The sequence below is a fragment of the Lipotes vexillifer genome, unplaced genomic scaffold (assembly GCF_000442215.2).
Source record: "Lipotes vexillifer unplaced genomic scaffold, Lipotes_vexillifer_v1.1 scaffold1201, whole genome shotgun sequence".
Classification (NCBI taxonomy): domain Eukaryota; kingdom Metazoa; phylum Chordata; class Mammalia; order Artiodactyla; family Lipotidae; genus Lipotes; species Lipotes vexillifer.
The window spans coordinates 1,811,859-1,831,240 of NW_006783542.1; the positions used below are offsets into that span (position 1 = coordinate 1,811,859).

General features: G+C 47.8%; 1 protein-coding gene across 1 annotated transcript; it reads left to right on the plus strand.

Moving 5' to 3' along the window:
• Window positions 1–4,734: 4,734 nt before the first annotated feature.
• Window positions 4,735–15,728, plus strand: TIMM17A (translocase of inner mitochondrial membrane 17A). The gene is made up of 6 exons (XM_007456149.1): window positions 4,735–4,765; window positions 7,455–7,554; window positions 7,688–7,751; window positions 12,169–12,297; window positions 13,020–13,130; window positions 15,251–15,728. Exons 1-6 carry the CDS (start codon window positions 4,740–4,742, stop codon window positions 15,334–15,336), a joined length of 516 nt encoding a protein of 171 aa, XP_007456211.1. The 5' UTR covers window positions 4,735–4,739; the 3' UTR covers window positions 15,337–15,728.
• Window positions 15,729–19,382: the final 3,654 nt, after the last annotated feature.

A 19,382-nucleotide genomic window follows, 5' to 3' on the forward strand; every position in this document is an offset into this window, starting at 1 on the left:
CCCACCCCCCCCCCCCCGTTCTAAACTCAGAAAACAAAGCCAGAGCTTCCACACTTCCAGGCGGGACTCTCCCGGCCTCCTACCCAAAGGTTTCTGCCCAGAAGCCCAGCATGTTCTCTGCTTCGGTCCCACGATGCCAAATAGCTGGCTCTCCTGGTGTGACTCGGTCCAAGGCCTTTTGCTCCTAGAACCCAGGCTCCTGGCGTGGCCCGCAGACCCTGAAAGCCGAAAGGCATCACCTGTGGGGCCGGAGGACTTGGGCCCCTGCGGCAAGGGACCACCGCCCCACGCACTCTCCAGGGGCAATGGTTATCCAAGCTCAGAATCCACTTCCACCCAAAACAAATTCATCTTGAGTATTGGGATTATGGGATGGCCTCGTCCCCAGAGAAAATCCAGCACTGCTGTGCCAGACGGAGGAAGGGAAAGGGACCCCAAACTCTGGCCAAAACCTGTGTACGTGTCAGGGGACAGGGACCAGAAGCAATTAACTAATGCTTAGGGTGGCTCTCAGCTGGCCGAGTGACCCCAGCAAAGTCACATTTTCAGGAATACAGGGTGGCAGCATAGTGTAGCAGATAAGGCCACGGGCTCAGGAGTCGAATGACGTGGGCTCAAATCTGAGATGTGTGACTTTGTGTCAGTTATTTAACCTCTCTGAGCTGCAGGAAATGGAAAACGAGAATCTTAAAAGTACTTTGAGAAAAAAACATACTGCACAGGGCTATGAAGGTATTAAATATATCAAACAAGGTGATGCGCACAGAGCGTGCGGCAGAGCGTCAGACGCTGTAAGCACTCAGTGTTCATGCTCAGTATACGACCACACCAGCTTTCTCCTTTTCAGGGAGCCTGGAATTCTCTCTGGAGTAGCAGACTTTGTCTCTGAAGCAAGCCGCCGGCCTGGCCCCGCGCCCCTGGGATGGGCAGAAGTGGCCAGAGGAGAGCTCGGAGACAGACCACAGGCCGGACACGTCTTCCTGCAAGGAGGGCAGGGGGAGGAACAAGGGCAGAAGAGAGACGAGAGACTGCCTCCTCTCCCCACCCACGTCGCCCCAGCCCGGCTAAAACCCCAAACAGGCCCCAGTCACACACTGGAACCCCAGACCCAGAGCTGGCTGTGGTGCCAGCCTCACTTGTCCACGGTAATCTGACGGGCCAGGTGGGGCTGGGGGTCTGGAGCCACATACATGGCCTGTGACCTCCTGCTGTGTGGAGCTCTTGAGGTCCCCAAACCTCTGGCTCAATGGAGCCCAGCCCACTGGGGGCCAGGACCCCCTAAGTGGCAGGCAGGTTCTGAAAACGTCCACCCCTCTCCGAGGGTGCGGTCTGGGGGTCGGCAAGGCTTCCTCCCTCGCGCCCCTCACCCCAGCTGCTTCCAGCCTATCCTTCACCCGGTGAGCTCACCTTCCACAGAAGAGACAGCATCCTTCTGGAAGGAACTCCCTCAGCTACTTGAATAAAGCAGAGAAAACCTTAATACATCATTATTACCTGGAAGGTAGACAGTCTGCTCCAGGGAGGGGAGGGAGAGAGCTGTCCCTTCACTATCCTGTAGCATAAATACACCTGCTCCAGAGGAAGTCATGTCTGGAGCTGTCCCAGGCGACTGGCTTACGGCAACGCTCTCGGACAGAGGTGAGCTTCTGATGCTCGGATGCGTAGAAACGGGAGAGGTCTGTGGAGAACTGTCTCCCAACACACAGCAGACCCTCCCTCTCGCTCACACTCACCACCTCCACGGCCGGGAACTTTATCCCCTGAGAAAGCCTCGTTCTCCCGCTCGTGTTTCCTACCCTCCCAGTGGGACCAGCAGCCCACCTGGTGACAACGCCGAGTCCTTCCTGCTCCTGCGCCTTGTCGCTGGCATACCCTCTGCCTCCGACCCCCCTCACCCAGCAGAGTCCTCCCAGTCTTCAGGCTCCAGCTTGACTGCCATTCCCCCAGGACCCTTTTGCAAGCACACGCCAGCCCTCAGGGCTCTCTCCCCTCCGAGTGCCTCTAGCACTTGGCACATTCTCTGTCACACGCTGGCATTTTATAATTTTGACCCGACAGCTATTTCTCAAGTGCTTATTCTTTCTCTCCAAGTACTTTTGAAGACCCCGAGGGGAGGAACCACGTGGATATTTTTAGTATTCTCTCCACCCCAGTCCTTACACTAAGGCAACTCTGAGCACAGGGGAAGGGTCTTCCAGTTGCTTTGGGATTACCAATCCCTCTTGTTACTTTCTCGGTTCAGCCCATCCTTTGTACCCTTAATATCTATCAAATGGCCCTGTCCCCAACCCTAGCCTCTGACAGTGGTCCTTCCCCAAGAAAAAAGACAAATTCTACTTGTCCAAGAGCAGAAGACGAAGGAAAGCTCATTGTGGGGTGAGGGACGGACGGGGTGGGCAAGAGGCATCAGAGTCACTGCTGGACCCGCCACCTCACATCCCTCCATGTGGTTTCTGAGGGAGGATCTTCCTTCCTTCACTTTGTTCGGTTGGGGGACTCTCATAGCAAAACGGACCCCGGGTCACAGCTCTTTCAGTTCACACAGGGAGCTGCTTTCCCTAAAGCAACACCCGGAGGACCTGGGTCGCAGGGTTCCAGCGCAGCCTCACACTGGGCCCAGCACACCGACTTTCACCAAACGTGCCCAGGGGTGTTGGGTCACCATCTCAGACTCCCCTCCCCTTCAGGCCAGGTCCCTCTCAAGGACCCCACTCCGTTCCTCTGTTGGTCTTGATGTCATTCCTTCATGTCATTGACCGTTCAGCTCTGCAGACGTCTTGAAGACTCACTACGCTCTTTTCTTCCAAGATGGATAGGGATATTTTCCGGGGGTGTGGGGGGCACGGGGGCAGCTTCCTTCTCTAGCCAAAGGCCAAGTCCTAGGTCTTGCCCAGACCCAACTGTCTGCTCCACCCTGTTATCTGCTGCAGTTACAGAAAACAGAAGGTGAGAAGTCCAAGAATGCTTGCTGGCCACGTGAGCAGTGCCCTCCAGAATGGAAGGCTGCTCCAGGAGAGGGACTGTTGGGATGAAGTGAGCCGGGTAACCACAGCCTAGAATCTGGCCCTGACTCAGCTTTGCAAACTCAGCAACTTGGTATGATCGCCGTTCCTGGTGATTGATTTGATTCAAGGGAACCAACCTCACAAGAGGTGAATGCATAAACCAATATAAACGCCGAGTGGACAGGAATAGTTATGAGCATTCTCTCTTAAAGGAAAACCCATTCAGAAACCAAATAACAATCAGAAGACTGCATAATGAATATGGAACAGGAGCTAAGGGGTATTTCCTCTGGGTCCTGGTGAGACCAGAACCTCATGAGAACGCAGATCTCTAGTTACTGAAATACTTATGCCCGCTAGGACCCTTGCTGCCTGGTGACTCTTTCCAGGTCCCTGGTTGCTCGTCTCCCACATTCTCTTCAGGCTGTCAATTAATTAGATTGAAGCGTTCTTAATCACAGTCACATTCCAAATAAGCCCCCTTTTTTTTTTTTTTTTTTTTTTTTATACACAATGTATTTATTTATTTATTTATTTATGGCTGTGCTGGGTCTTCATTTCTGTGCATGGGCTTTCTCTAGTTGTGGCAAGTGGGGGTCACTCTTCATTGCGGTGCGCAGGCCTCTCACTATCGCGGCCTCTGTTGTTGCGGAGCACAGGCTCCAGACGCGCAGGCTCAGTAATTGTGGCTCACGGGCCCAGTTGCTCCATGGCATGTGGGATCTTCCCAGACCAGGGCTCGAACCTGTGTCGTCTGCATTGGCAGGCAAATTCTCAACCACTGCGCCACCAGGGAAGCCCCAAATAAGCCCCTCTTGGACTTAGGCATCCAAATCACAGGACTGGTTTGAACTGTTCTTTTCAGTATGAGACACATTTTACTAACAGTCTTCATTTGGTTCTACGGAGGGTTCAGTTTATTTGCTCACCTTATTTCCAAGATTTTGGAGGGAACGTCACTCTTCCTTGCAGTTTCCTATTATTTATTACACTCACTTTCCCAGGAAAAAAATATATACAAGTTTTAAAGTCAACCTCAAAAGTGCAGGGTGGGGAAGAGGTCCCGTAGCAGCTGTCACATGACAGGTTTTGCTAGCTGCAAGCTCAAAGGGCCCGGGGTCCCCAGGCTTTTGCTACCGCTTCTCTGAGCTAAACACCTCTCACGTCTCCCGGTGATCATTTGGAGTGCGGTCTGAAAGAGGCTTCTTTGTCGCTGTCCCTCACGTCGAGGGCCCCCACGGGACACGGCGCTCCAGATGTTCACAAACACTTATGGAACATCCACTAGAGTCTGGCCCCGAGACTCTAAAGGACTCGGGCACTGCCCGCCCTAAAGGAGCTCCGGGTAGTCGGTGGGGCTTCACCAACTCTGACGAAGTAGGCAGCATTTAATCCACACTTGACAGCCAGGTACTAGAACAAAGAAACGTGTTCGGGAGTTCTGGGAACCCTAGCGGAGCAACACCAGGTTTGTCTTCGGCCACGCCCCGCGGCTTCAGTGACGGGTACCTCTCCGCACCTGGGCGCCCCGGGCGCCCCGCCCCCGCCCGGGGCCTTGCCTTCCGCCCGGAGCCCCGCCTTCCGCCCCGCAGCCCTATTCCAGGCTCCCATTGGCTGCGGAAGGAGTCGGCAAGCCAATCCCCGCACACTTTAACGCCCTCCGCCTGGGATCACTTCCGCCGCCGGGCCAGGCCCCGTCCCGCTCGCCCGGCATCGCGGAGCGGCGGAGTCAAGATGGAGGAGTATGCGCGCGAGCCTTGGTGAGCCAGCCCGCTGCCCGCCGCCTGCCCCTCTGCCACTGCCCGGCCCCCGGAGCGAGGCCGCTCTCAGCCGCGGGCTCGGCGGCGCCGGGGGCCGTGGGCACCCGGGCGTGAGCAGCCGGCTAGTCAGCGGGGGCCGCGGGGCCGCGCCGGGTGACCTTGCGGCAATTCGAGGGCGCCCCGGCTCGGCTGTGTGGCCCCGGCCCCTGCCCGGCCCGCGGGTCGGGAGCAGCCCCTCTGCCCGCCGGCGACCTTGGGCTCGTCCTTGCGCTCGGGCGGCTCGGCCTGCGTGGGGAGGGGGCGGTGCCCGGGGAGGGTCCGCGTGGGCGCGGCGGCTGCGGTCCAGGCTGGGGTTTCCCCGCGGGGGAGGGGCGGCGCGGTCGGGAAAACGGGGCGAGTAGCGTGTGTGAAAAGCCGGCGATGGGGGTCCGTTCATTCGGCATTTAGCGAGCGGCGGGTGGTCTGTGCCCCGCGCTCGGTCGGTCTCAGGAATGAAAGCATAGAGGAGTCAGGCACGCACACAGTTTAAGGCTTCGGAGGTCATGAGTGAAAAATCATACCTTGTTTTTTAATCACCTGTGTTTTTTGTAAGAGCAAGAACCAAGGTGTTCTCCAGCTGTGTGAAAGGGCCCAGGGCTTTATATTCTGACCTTGCCACCCTTAGCCATGTTGCCTGCTTTGTGCTTTTTTTCCTCCCTGAAATAAGATACAGAGTATGTTTCAGCGCCTCCCAGCTCTTTAAATTTATCTTCTCCAAAGGTAGTGGTCCCCCTTCCTGGGTTGTGCTCAGGTGTGCAGGACTCAGCAAGCTGTACACTGCTGTTGTCACCTGCTCTTGGGTATGATACCGTGAAACAGGTTGGCATGAGGGGAAAATACTTGACTTTCTTGGGTTAAAGATGTTATGGGAATCATAAATTTTCATCTACTACTAAATTAGGTGTCCCCTTTGCTTTCTCAGTACATATGTCCTGAAGCAGTACAGTCAGTTGTCTGGTTGGTTTTATACTCAAAACTGCTTTGATCTTCTGGACTACCCTGTTTCATGAAGTCATCCGAGCTCCAACTGTAAGCGTCTTTCTCCTCCCTCTGCACCTGCCCCAACACCATAGGCAGCCTGAATTCTTCCAAACCTTCCACCTTTCATTTCCTGTTGTCAGGATCTTACCTGGCATCCTTAATGCCTTTTACAGCAGTTTCCTAATTGCTTTCCTTCTCTTCAGTCCTTTTTAATACATCATAGGTACTTAATCGTCCTAAATACTTTTTAATCACGTGTTTTGTTTGCAGAAGCCCTCGTCTGTAGGATATAGTGGAAAGAATTTGGGGCCTTTGGCATACTAGATTTTGTATTTAAATTGGTTCTACCAGTTATTACCTATATGACCTTGGGCAAGGTACTTAATCTGAGCTGTTCATGTGTAAAATGGAGAGGAGACAGGGATATGCTTCTGCAAAGTTAAAAGATTAGGGAGTCTACAAGAAAATAAGCTAGCCTTCTTGAAAATCAGATAATTTGCACTATAAGGCACCTAAAGCATAGTTGATACTTAGTAAATGATAACTTTAATCTTGTGGTTAGTTATTGGTTCCCTGTTGCCCTGTATTTGTCTGGCATTTACATTAGAGTCTGGCTTCAGCCTTCCTTTTGTGTAGCCGTCACTTCCCTGCAGGAACCTTGATTTATCCAGACTTAGTTCAGAGACTGTTTGCATCTTGCCGTTGTTTTGGACGTCCTCTCTTGCAATCCTGCGGCTGCTCTCTGATTTGAATCCTCTTGTTCTTTACTGATTTTTTAAATACTCATTTTCATTCTGATTATAGGATCATTTAGGTTTGATCGTTTAGAGCTAGTGACTCTCCTTTGTCTTTCCTTTTTCCTTTTTTTTTTTTTTTGGTCGCAGCACGCAGCTTGTGGGATCTTAGTTCCCCAACCAAGGATCGAACCCGGGCCACCACAAGTGAAAGTGCTGAGTCCTAACCGCTGGACTGCCAGGGGATTCCCATTCACAGACTTTTTAAGAAGCCAGATTCTTAGAATAGTGGTTCTGTTCTACTGATCAGATTACTCATGTCATTGTGCTGCATGAGTTAGGGTGCTGCATTTGGAAGCCGGGTTTACACATTTAACCTCTAATTATCAGATGTTAGAGGTTACTAATGTGTTAAGTGGATCTGATACAAACTTAAGCTCCAAATGCCAACTTGGACTCAGTAAACCCAAAAAGAAGTTGTAAAAGTTAAATAATGTGTCTTCTTCTGCGCCTGTTGAAATTTTATTCTTTGGGTCTCAGCTTTAAATTTTGCTGCAGCTGGAGAGCTTTCCTTGATCCCCAGGCGACTGGGTCACCGTTGACTATAGTGTAATTTCCTAATGCTTGTTTATTTGCTTTTCACGGTGCCTTAGAACAGATGCACTAGTAGTTGAGCAAATGAATAAAGTGCTGTGAACAGTAGGGAGTTGAAGCCAGTTCATTCCCTGTAGCTTAGAAGACTTGGGCTGAATAGATGTGGATCTGTTTAGAATCCTTAATCTTTTTCTGTATTTTATGGGCCACATGTTACTGGTTGCAGTGAGCCCTGCCCTGGAATCTGTTGTATATCCCTTATTAACAAAGAGGGTTGTATGGTTTATAAATGAGAAATACGTTCATCTGTTTTTTTCTCTCTCTCTCTTTCCTGTTCTTAGCCCCTGGCGCATTGTGGACGACTGTGGTGGGGCCTTTACGATGGGAACCATAGGTGGTGGGATCTTTCAAGCAATCAAAGGTTTTCGCAATTCTCCGGTGGTAAGTGGGTGAATGGTCTCGTGTCATCATTACTTGAGACCTGTTTGCTAATGTCACTTGGGCCCCATCAGTGGGTTGGAAATGTGTTATACTCCTAATGTATTTTTGGTTGCTTCCTTTTGTTTCCTTATAGGGAGTAAACCACAGACTACGAGGGAGTCTGACAGCTGTTAGAACCAGGGCTCCACAGTTGGGAGGTAAGCAGAATGTTGCCATTTGTACTTCAGATGATTTTTTTCCTGTTTTTTTGAAGATAAAATTCTGTGTTTTTTTCTTCTTTTTTAGATTATACCAGTTAGTGATTTTAGTTTGGTCTAAATGACAGCTTGTCACAAGTTAGTATCTATACAAATTCTTGATTTATGGTTTATTTGGAAAGTTAACTTGAATTGTTGCATCCATTTGAAAAGCTGTCCTTCAAAAGCTCAGTGTGGTTTTGTTTTTGTTTGGTTTCATTTGATTTTCTCCTGTCATCCAGACAGTGTGTCTACAGCTTAGGTTTGTGAGGGTCAGGAGTGATAGCTTCTGGGTTAGCATGAGACTGAAGAGGATGTGAACAGAAGGGTTAGGGTGTGTGAGAGGGATTGATGGAACTGATGGGGCTCCCTCCAGGCTTAGCTCTGGACATTGTGCCGAGGTCAGTGCAAAGGTGAGCTCTGGACATTGTGCCGAGGTCAGTGCAAAGGTGGAGAACGATTGTGTCCATCACACTCTTTAAGCTCGGTAATTCAGAAGCTGGGAGAAAGAATAAGAAATCTGGGAGCTTATATTTGCTTGCAAAGATACAGTCAGGCTGAAGAGACCACGTATAACACGGGAAATGGACTTAGCACTTTCAGTTGTTCCTTAGTGATTTTGTGCATCAGAAGAAATAATCTTCTCTTTGTTTTTATAGCATTTGTTTTCTTTAGAAGATAGTAGCCAATGTCTGTTGTTCATTCAGTGCCTGCCATGTGCCAGGCACTCCAGGTGTTTTACAGGATTATTTTATTTAGTCCTCATAGCAACATAGGTGAGTACTGTTATCTCCATTTTCCAGATGAGGAAATTGAGGCTCCGAGGGTTGAAGTGATGGTGTATCTGTTTCCTGTTTTTCTCCCTGTAATAATTGTACACCCTGGAAAGTAAACAGAGACTAATTTTCCTTTGTTTTAATGGTTACCGTGTTAAGAGTGATAAGTAGTAAAAAAAAAAAAAAAAAAAGACAGCAACCAAACCAATAAACAAACCCACCAATGATAACAAGTGCTAAAAACTAAAACAAGGTAAACATAAATATCAGAAACAAATCAGTTGCACACAGCAAACCCCAAGTCTACTGTTGCTCCTAAAGTCTACCGCCTCAATTTTGGGATGCTTCGTTGTCTATTCAGGTATTTCCACAGTTGCGGGAAACAAGTTGATTGTGGGAATTTAGTCTGCTGCTCCTGAGGCTGTAAAAAAAAAAAAAAAAAAAATGCACACCAAACGCTGAGCCTTCGATAAATGCAGAAGTCGTGCAGGTTTTAACAGGTTTCTTGAGAGGCTGCTTCTATCACACGCGATTTCAGTGAGTAAAAAACAATCAGGTAGCTGTCACAGTCAAGAAGAGCCTAAGGAGATAAGGCTGCTGAGTGTTATGAGGTGTCCTGGAACAGAACAAGGACATAACTAAGGGAATCTGAATTAAGTACGGACGTCAGTTAATAATGTGTCAATACTGGCTTGCTGTGACAAATGCACGGTGCTGATGTTAGGTGCTGGGGAGACTGGGTGTGGGGTATGTGGGAGCTGTATCATCTTCACAGCTTTGCTGTGACTCTGAAACTAGTCTAAGAATAAAGGTTTGGTTAAAAAACAATCAGGGTGAAATAGAGGAAGAGTATGTTGTGGTGTGAGTGAATTGGGATCAGCCTTTTTAAGGAAACTACTGAGGCATCTTCATGGAGTCTTGAATTGTGAAAGTACTGGGATGGGCTTCCCTGGTGGCGCAGTGGTTGAGAGTCCACCTGCCGATGATGCAGGGGACACGGGTTCGTGCCCCGGTCCGGGAGGATCCCACATGCCGTGGAGTGTCTGGGCCCGTGAGCCACGGCCGCTGAGCCTGCGTGTCCAGAGCCTGTGCTCCGCAGCGGGAGAGGCCACGGCAGTGAGAGGCCCGCGTACCGCAAAAATCAAAAAAAGTACTGGGATGGCACTTCCAGTTTAATTCAGTGAGCGTTTACTGAGCTCTTACAGTTAAGCTCCTGGGAAAAAGGCAGTGTGGGAAAGTCATAGTTGTATCCTGAAAGGTCTTGTATTTTCATAGCGGAAATAAGACATGCTTTTGATGTGTCCCCGTTATGCTTCCAGCCCTTCCTTGCATTTTGGAACAAGATGTTCCAGGCTCATCTTGTACTTTCCCTGAGTGTAGAGTCATCCGTCCCCAAGGAGCCCTGCTTCCTTCTAGTTGAGAATGGTACTTAGAAGCCAAAATCTGGGCACCAAGTGTATCATTGCTGTGGGGCATTGCTGTTCCCAGGCCTTCTTAGGAATGTACTGTATATATATGAACACACACTAACCGCGTACACATACATACACAAGTTTATACCTATGTTTCTATATATCTATACGTATTAGGAATCATGGGTTCACACTGATACCTCTAAGTCCAATCCAGCCCCACAGGTTCATTCTTCTTTCTCTTTTCATATGAATACTTTCCTCCTTGCCTGACTTGGGCTAGGGCACCCTGTAACAGGCCACCCTTCCACATGGGCACACTGATCTCCATGCTTGGGACTGTCCTTCCTGCAGACACCTCCTCACCCTGCTATGGCTGTGGCTGCCCACATGGGGCCAGCCTTTTGTGTGGACTCAGTCTTCACTCTCATCAGCCACCATAGCTTACTCTGGCAGTCATTCTTGGGATGGGGAGATATCAGACCCTTGTGAGGGAGTGAGAGAGCCTTGTTTGAGGAATTTGGTGAGATAATTTTAATATACCTGGACATATCTCTCTCCCAGGGCACAGAGCCACTGAGTTAGGACGGACTATTTCATCTGTATGTAGCATGTGGTATTTAGTGTTGGACCGAAAACGAGGAGGCTCATGCATAGTTTATTATTATTTTTAAAACATATTTATTTGCCTCCTCCGGGTCTCAGTTGCGGCACGTGGGATCTTCGTTATGGCACGCAGGATCATTTTAGTTGCGGCATGCGGGATCTTTTTCTTAGCTGCGGCATGTGGGATCTTTTTTTTAGTTGCGGCACGTGGGATCTTCGTTATGGCACACAGCATCTTTTTAGTTGCGGCATGCGGGATCTTTTTCTTAGCTGTGGCATGTGGGATCTTTTTTTTAGTTGCGGCACGTGGGATCTTTGTTGCCACATGCTGGATCTTTAGTTGTGGCATGTGGGCTCTTTTAGTTGTTACATGAGGTCTTTAGTTGCGGCATGCGGGATCTTTAGTTGTGGCATGCGGGATCTTGGTTGCTATTATGTGCGATCTTTAGTTGCGGCATGTGTGCGGGATCTAGTTCCCTGACCAGGGATCGAACCTCGGCCCCCTGCATTGGGAACATGGAGTCTTGACCACTGGACCACCAGGGAAGTCCCTCGTGCATACTTTAACTGGTTGTATCTGCTGGATTTAACTCACAGGGTGAGCTCTGGAGAAGGGTGCTGGTGATGGTCTGGTTCAGACAGTTGGAGGAACCCAGTTTATTGTCCTTATTGACACACCCCTGCTTCTGTGAGATTTCAGAGGGTGAAGGATAACCTGACAAGGGCTCCTCAGTGCAGTTTTTCTTTCTTTAATCTTAATATAAGAACTCTTCATAGAGTGTAAGTCATGTGTATTCATTTTAGAAGATTTGGAAAATAAAAGCACAAAGCAGTGAAATCGTCTTGTTATCATCTGTCACCCAGAGATGCTGACAATTAAAATCTTGGTGTTGCCTTTCTATGTTTTGTGTGTACTTATACATGTGTATGTGTGGGTGTTTGTTTTTTATTTTACAGAATCGTCAGTGTGTTTAGGAAGAGTGTAAAGTGCAAAGTAATCTGATTTGGGGTTGCTTTTAGTTTCATGCTTGAGAAATAAAGGATAGAAATGAGAGAGGAAAGGTAATTCCCATTCCCTCGAGGTTCCATAATTCAAACTGTTTGTATCACCCTTTTGCCTTTTATGTGTATTGGCTTACGCCTGTAGTACATCCGAAAATAGCCCGGTTTCTTTTGTGTTCGCATCGGTGATTTTCGTAGAGCAGGTGCTCGGTGGCACTGACTGAAGAAAAGAAAAATAGAGGTAAGGTGATGAAAAGAAGGAAGGAGGACACTTTTTAAACAGATACACACTCTTCTGAAAGGGGGTTTGAATGGGTTTAGCCCAAGTCTTTTAGGCCTGGCTTATTTCTTTTAGGCTTTGGGCCATTGCTGATTTCCCTGCTGATGTAATACAAACCAAGCTTTATTAAAAAGATAAGTATTCTGACTCCTGTCCGGTGCTTATTCAAACTTGTTTGCATGTGTTTGTGAGAGTTTTAAGCATATAGTGAGTGTTGTTATTTAAGTTTGTTTCTGACTATTACATTTAAAGTCTAAAATATAAAAAATGAAAATTATTTGTTTTGTTTTTAAATAAAATAGGTAGCTTTGCCGTTTGGGGAGGTCTGTTTTCCATGATTGACTGCAGTATGGTTCAAGTCAGAGGGAAAGAAGATCCCTGGAACTCCATCACGAGTGGTGCCTTAACAGGAGCCATCCTGGCAGCAAGAAGTAAGCAGTCGTAGACACACACATTGAAGCCAACCTCTGCCTGCATTTGGGGACATCTGTAATAGATAAACTGAGCATTGTGTAACTTGGTATAGTGTGAGTGTATATGGTGATTTGGGGGGAAGAGTAAAAGAATCTCTTAACTTGGAATGTTGAGAACGAGAGAGCCTGGTTAAGAGCACCGTGGTTAAGAGCAGTTCAGGTTCTGCTTCTGCCACTTACTAGCTGTGTGACTGGCCAGTTTCTCTCCTCAGCCTCTGGAATTAATCATTGTACCTGTCACACAGCATTGTTATGAGTGAAGAGCTTAGATCCATCTTCTGGGTCTTTGGGACAGAGAGCAACCTAGGACTCCTTTGGGCGTAGTGGGTGAGCCCAGGAGTCAGCACCCTCTTCTGTGAAGGGCCAGGTAGTAAATGTGTGGGCTTCGTGGTTTGTGAGGGCTTCCGTCACATGTACTCAGCTCTGCTGTCATGAGCGCAGCCTAGACAATACGTGAATGAACGTGCATGCTGTCCCAATACAACTGTATTTACACAAGCAGGCCGTGGGCTGGATTTGACTTGCGGGCCATAGTTTGCTGACCCCGGTCTTGGTCAGCGAGAAAGGGGGTTTGGGAACGGGGAGTAGCATGGAGCCCTATGGACAGGTCTTTGCTTTATGGTATCTTACATTAACCTGGATTTCTGTTAAAGTAATCTCTCCGTTCTCAATGTACTCAGACGGACCAGTGGCCATGGTTGGGTCAGCCGCGATGGGTGGCATTCTGCTAGCTCTCATCGAAGGAGCTGGTATCTTGTTGACAAGATTTGCCTCTGCCCAGTTTCCCAACGGTGAGTCGTCTTTCTGCCTAACAGCACAGCTCAGACGTTTGAAATGGCTTCCCGACGTCTGTAAAATATGGTAGTTTGACATCTCTGCATCACACATGAATACGCCATGCTTCGTGAGGATTCTGGCTCTGCACGGGTGTGGGTGCAGTTAGTTGTGTTTAATCTCAGTAACAGAATGCTTTGGCTAGATGACTTGCTGTCGATCTTTCCTTATAGAGTTCTTAGGTTTTATCAGTGCTCACTTGCTCATTCTAAGAAATTGCCGATGGTTTCAGCGGTGTGGGAAGAAAGGCCCCTGCAGACGTGGAACAGTGATGGCCGTCAGTCGCCAGCTTATTACTGCCTGTGTGTGGGGCACCGCTCTAGCTGCCGGGGGCAGTGGGAGCGTCAGGCTGAACATGCTCACAGATCCATGAGGTCGTCTGGTTGTGCTGCTTCCTTGAAGAAAGTGCAGTAGCAGGGGAAGGTGACCTGCGGTGGGGCTCACCTAGGGCCGGAAGGAGGGCTCTTCTGAGACGCTGGTGATGTAATGCGTTGCTCCCGTTGCTCCTGCCTGGCGCAGGGAAGGTGAGGTGGTGGGCGGTTAGCGGTCCACAGGTGGTCACGGCGTGGCCAGGGAATGTCTGCTCCGTGGCTAGCTTGTGCAGATGCTTGTGACTTAGAAAACTTGAGCTGTCTAAATGGGATTGTTCCTTGGCATCGGAAGGGAGCAGAAAGACACCGAGGGTCATCGTGGGGAAGAGCTGACCTGGCGTTTGGGGACGGAGATACGCAGAACGGTGAGATTGGTTGGAAGTTAGTTTTGGAGCTTGGAAAGGATTCGGCATAGAGTCAGGGACAGGTGACAGCTCCCGATTCGATTTGATTTCCCTGAGGCACCAGGCGAGGGATTCGGCGTCTTTTGGGCACGGTTCTGAGGCCTGCTCCCCATGGCCAGTGGATGACCCGGGTGGCTCCTGGGCCTTCGGTCCTCGCCTCTGCTTTCAGTCATTATTTCTCACTGAAAACTCTGTTGTGATGGCCACTTTCTTATTTTGCTTTTTAGTTCAGCACTTTAGTGTGAAAGACTTCACATAAGATGTGAGAAAAGTTCCATGTTTGCAGAAATTCAGAAATTGATAGAACAATAACTCGGTCACACTGACTTGTAGGATTTAGCCTTGTTCGCTGGGGTTTAGGCTTCTTTCCTCGGAAGGAGTTCTCTAAAAGAAGTGCTTTTTATTTTAGACAGGAGGAGTGTTTCCGAAAGGCTGTGTGGGGGCAAAAATCTTTGAAAAGTTAATCATATTTTTCCAGTTAACTTACATGAAAGAGTTCTTAAAACAGAAAGATGAGATAAAACTGTATCGAAATGGTAACAATGGTTATTTTTGGTTTATCTTTTTCACCCAGTGTCTTCTCCAGCTTTCTATAATGAACAGATATTTTTAGAATATAAAAAAAAAAGTCACTGGGGTAAAGTATTGGAAAGAAAGCCCTCTTTACCGCTGTCCTCTTTCTCTCTTCCTTCCAGATATTTTTTAGTCTGCCTCAGTTTCCCTGAAGAAAAGAGAGAGGAGTGATTATTCCCATTAAAGTCTTTTTTTTAAAAGAGCCAGGTTTTTTCTTAGGTCACAGGCCGTCCCATCCTTTGAAAGCAAATACTACAACACTTAGTTCTGCGCAAGCTAGGGGATGGCGGTGTCTTCCCATTTCAGGACCCATTCCTTACTTAGTTGTATAAATTGTATTACTGAGTTCTCTTGAAACGTGACTAAGGTACTTAAACTTTGTGAAAATAATTTTAAATAGCTACTGACAAATACATCAGGAGGTGTGAGAGATTCGTCCAGTCCTGATATGGCAGCTTGTTCAGCAGTTGCGTTAAAACTGGCGTGTTGTTTCTTGCTGTAACTACGCCATGTGACTTCGCTGGCGGAGCATTTGAGAGCTGCTCGTTCTGGAGGAGGGCCGCCAGGCCGCCGGAAGTTAGCACGCGCTCTCGTGGGAATCAAGAAATTCAGGTTACAGCTCTGATGTAGCACTTTGTTTTCTGAGTTGACTGATTTGCTCTTTACAGAGACTTGTCCCTTTAAATGACATAATATTCCGGTGGTGTTTATATTCCCTCTTACCTGCAGGTCCTCTGCTTGCTGAAGACCCCTCCCAGTTGCCTCCAGCCCAGCTGCCATCCTCACCTTTCGCGGACTACCAGCAGTACCAGTAGGGCCTCTCCCAGGACTTCCCTACCAGAGTGAGCTGCGGTTCAGGAAGGATCTCAGAAGGTCAAATCCAGGCTGTTTTTAAAACTGTAGGTGGGACAACTATGGCCAAATAGGCTGTGAAGAGACATTTAGCACATTTTTCTATTTAAAGGAACGTGGGGGGGTGGGGGAGGGTCTTAAAAGATAATACATTTATTTATTCACACTTGGATTGCGTTTGTGATCAAAACAAATGTCTGAAATCTTTAGAAGGAAAAACAGTAAGTGCTTGGAAGATGAAGGACCAGTGGCAAACAGCAGTGAAGCACGACCACCGTTTCCTCGGGGACCTCTGCCTGGTTTTGTTCTGTTAGTCAAACAATAAAAAACGTCAGGAGATTGCTCTTTCTATTAAGATAAGTTGCAGAGTTCTACTTTTCATCCTTGAATTCAGATAATGCAGAGTCCATTGAAAGTTGCACGCGGTACGGTCACCAAGGATTGGTCCACAGCAAACACTTCCGGGCTGGAAGGCTGCGGGAAAGTGCTTAGCCTCCTCCTTGCAAGTAAAAAAAATATGCCACGTCTTGGTTTTGAGGGTGTCAGATACAAAACTCTCTTCACCTGTGAGGCTACTGTGTCTTGATTCTTAATCGTCAGAAAAGCTGCCTTCCGGTATACCCAGTTCTGTATGAGAAGGTTCCTGGAGGGTATAATAGCCCTGGAAAAGTTTGGCGTTTATGGTGTGCTGGAAAGTACAATACATGCTGTTTTTCATGTGTTGCAAGTCCCCTGAAGCTGATCTTCGTCGAGGGTGTGTTTTGGGGTCTGGCAGGGCCTGGAAAATGGATTAGCATTTCAGAATAGGCCATTTTACTGGCTGTGCTGGAGATGCCATGCGGCCTTACAGGAGGCAGGCTGTTACTCCCCATTTACCTGCCTCTGTGTGAAACGGAGAGCAAATCCGTGTGGGTGTGGTGAGCACATGCATGTTTTGGCCCAGTGCCACATACATAGTCAGCATTTAATTTACTAATGCTGGTCTGATCTTTCTTTGTGTGGTAAAGTATACAGGAAATCATATTTATCATTTTAACCGTCTGTAAGTGTACAGTTCAGTGGAATTTACATACAGTGTAACGGTCACCATCGTGTATCCCAGAGCTTCCTCATCATCGCCAACAGAAACTCCCTTCCCACCTCCCCCTGCTCCCGGTAACCACAAGTCTACTTGCTGTCTCTGAGTTTGCCTATTTTGGGTACCTCGCATAAGTGGAACCGTACAGTATTCGTCCTTCTGTGGCGCTCTTATTTCATGGAGCATCACGTTTTAAGGTCCATCTGTGTGTGGCGTAGCATAAACCAGCACTTGGTGCGATGGCTGAGTAATATTGCATGGTATGCAGAGATCAGAGTTTATTTCTCCGTTCATCCATTGATGGACACTTGGGCTGTTTACACCGTGTGACTCTTGTGAATAACATGGGCATACAAATACCTGTTTGAGCCCCTGCTTTCCGTCCCTTTGGGTGTAGGCCTAGGAGTGGCGTTGCTGGGCCTGTGGTAGTTCTGTGTCTGTGTTTCCCTTTTGGAAGAAGCTTTTCCACGGCGCTGCACCGTCCGGCATCTCCACCAGCCGTGCACGAAGGGTCCTGTTTTTCCACAGCCTTGCTAACACTTTTATTTTCCTTTAAACAAAAACATTATAGCCAGTCTAGTATGTGTGACTACCTTATTGTGGTTCTGATTTGCGTTCTCCTGGTGACTGATGTACTGCACCTACTGGCCATTTGTGAGTATTTGGGATTTGTCTTTGAGTCTGTAGCTCTTTTGACTTCCAGGAGTAAATGTAAGGAGATGTTATCAGAACAGTTCAAAGCTGAGGGCATGTTGAACCGCAGATGAAGGGCTTTACATTTCTTAAGGTCTCCTAAACTTCTCTTACATGGCTTATTGGTTTGGAAAGTAAGTTCCTTTCTTGGGAATTCGGAGTCTGTGACGGGTGTGTGTATGTGATGCTGGCGTGTTTTTGCCATTTTATTGGTTAACAGCATATCTGAAGCAATCCTTGGTTACAGATGAATTTTCTGGAACGAGGGGTCGGGGGTCGGGGGCGAGAGAAGCTTGAAAAAGATGGAAAGCCAGTTCTTTTTGAAGAACTTGACATTTAATTCCACAGTATGTGGGACGGCAGGTAGAAACCCCGTAAACCTTTCCAGTTGTTTCCCTGCTTCTTGCCCCTCTTCTCCTTGGTGGATGCCCCCTTCCTCCGTCCCGCACTTAGGAGAGCTGCTGCTCCCAGGGAAAGCCTGGCTGCCCACCTACCTGCTGGGGCTTGGCCTGAGCGGAGTGGCTCCGTCCCCGTGATGTGTCTAGTGTGGAGATGGGGGGCCGGTGAGGAGAGGGAAAGGGGAAAGTAAACTTCATGCCTCTGATTTTCTGCTGGAAGCCTCGTGCCATCTGCGTTTCCAGTCACAGGTGTTTCATAACCGCCCAAGAACGTCCTCGTGTGCTGTGTCCTCTGCCTGCCCCCGTTTGTCCAGCGGGCTGGTTCCTGGTGGTCTGGGGACCAGCTCGAGCGCCCCTGCAGCCTCCCGTCCCCTCTCCGTGTTCTGTTGTCACTGCACAGCAGGAGGAGGTGCTGAGAGGTTTGTTTTGTTTTCTCTCCGCCACCTTTTCCCCCAACAGTTTTTCAATGAAGATATCAAAACCGTAAAGTTGAGGTTCACAGTGAACAAACGTATACCCATCACCTAGATTCTATGATTAACTTTACAATCCTTTACCGTTGTGTACCTGTTCACCTATCACCCATTTCCTAATAAAATTGAAATTTATGAAATCCATTGATAAGCTTTATAAGATGTGATTAAAAAATTTTTTTATTGGAGTATAGTTGATTTACAATGTTGCGTTTCAGGTGTGCAGTAAAATGGATGTTATACATTGGTTTTTTTTTTTTTTAAGTTTAGCAAATAATAGAAACCACGTAGTTTAGATTCTAATAAATATCTTATAATACCTATTTTGAGATGTTTAATACATATTCTAAAACTAATTTTGGTGTACAAGAACCCAGAATAAAAGGTAAAATCACGAAAATCGTTTTAATTACCAAGATAAATGCAGAAACAAGCAGACAGGAAGGAATTTTTCCCTAGGTCTTTTTCTGGAATAATGGAGTGGTTTCCTCAGTTTCAAGGTTGAAATGCTCATCAGAAAGATCCCATCTGCTTCTCCCTTTTTTCCTTAGTATCTGACACTTTGTGTGAAATTGGCCTGAAATAGTGAATTTCTGAGTCAGGGTTGGAACGCGTGGGTTACAGCTGCGTCTGTTGAAAGCCCATCTGTTTTCTTATATGAAATGTCTGCAGATTGTGATGGCGTGGTCACAGCTCCACCGTGTGGCGCATTAGTTTTAGAACACAATACTTTTGCTGCTGGTTTTGCTTTGTACAGTACGTTATCTTTTAGAGCAAAAGTCAGCCACCTGAGGCCCAAGGGCCAGATTTACCCTGCTGCCTCTTTTTGTAAGGCCTGTGAGTAAAAAATGGATTTAAAATTTTTCTAATGGTTGAAAAAAAATCAAAAGAAAAATGTTTCATGGCACATGGAAATGACACGAAATGAAGATTCCGGTGTCCATAAATACAGTTCTGTTGGTGCACAGCCACACCAGGTCTTCACGTTTTATGAGCGACTGCCCTCATACGACACAGCAGTGTTAAGCGGCCGCGTCAGAGACCTCAGGGCACACAACTGCTGAGATGTTTGCCCTTTAGAGGAAAAAAATTGCTGACCTCTGTTTTAGAGCAATTAAAAATAAAAAGATTTATTTTATCTAAACTGATTCCATTTCTAGCACTCCTTCTTTTCTTTGTGTGGACCCAAGTTCCTCTCTGGTATCATAGTCCTGTCTCAAGAGCGTCCTCTAACATTTCTTATAGGGTAGGATTATATGGGTGGATCCAGATGGATGCCTAGGGATGTAGTGGGTGGCATTATAGGAGAGGAGCTTTTATAAAAAGCTCCTTATGCCCTGAGCCTTTATAGTGGGCAGTAGCATTCC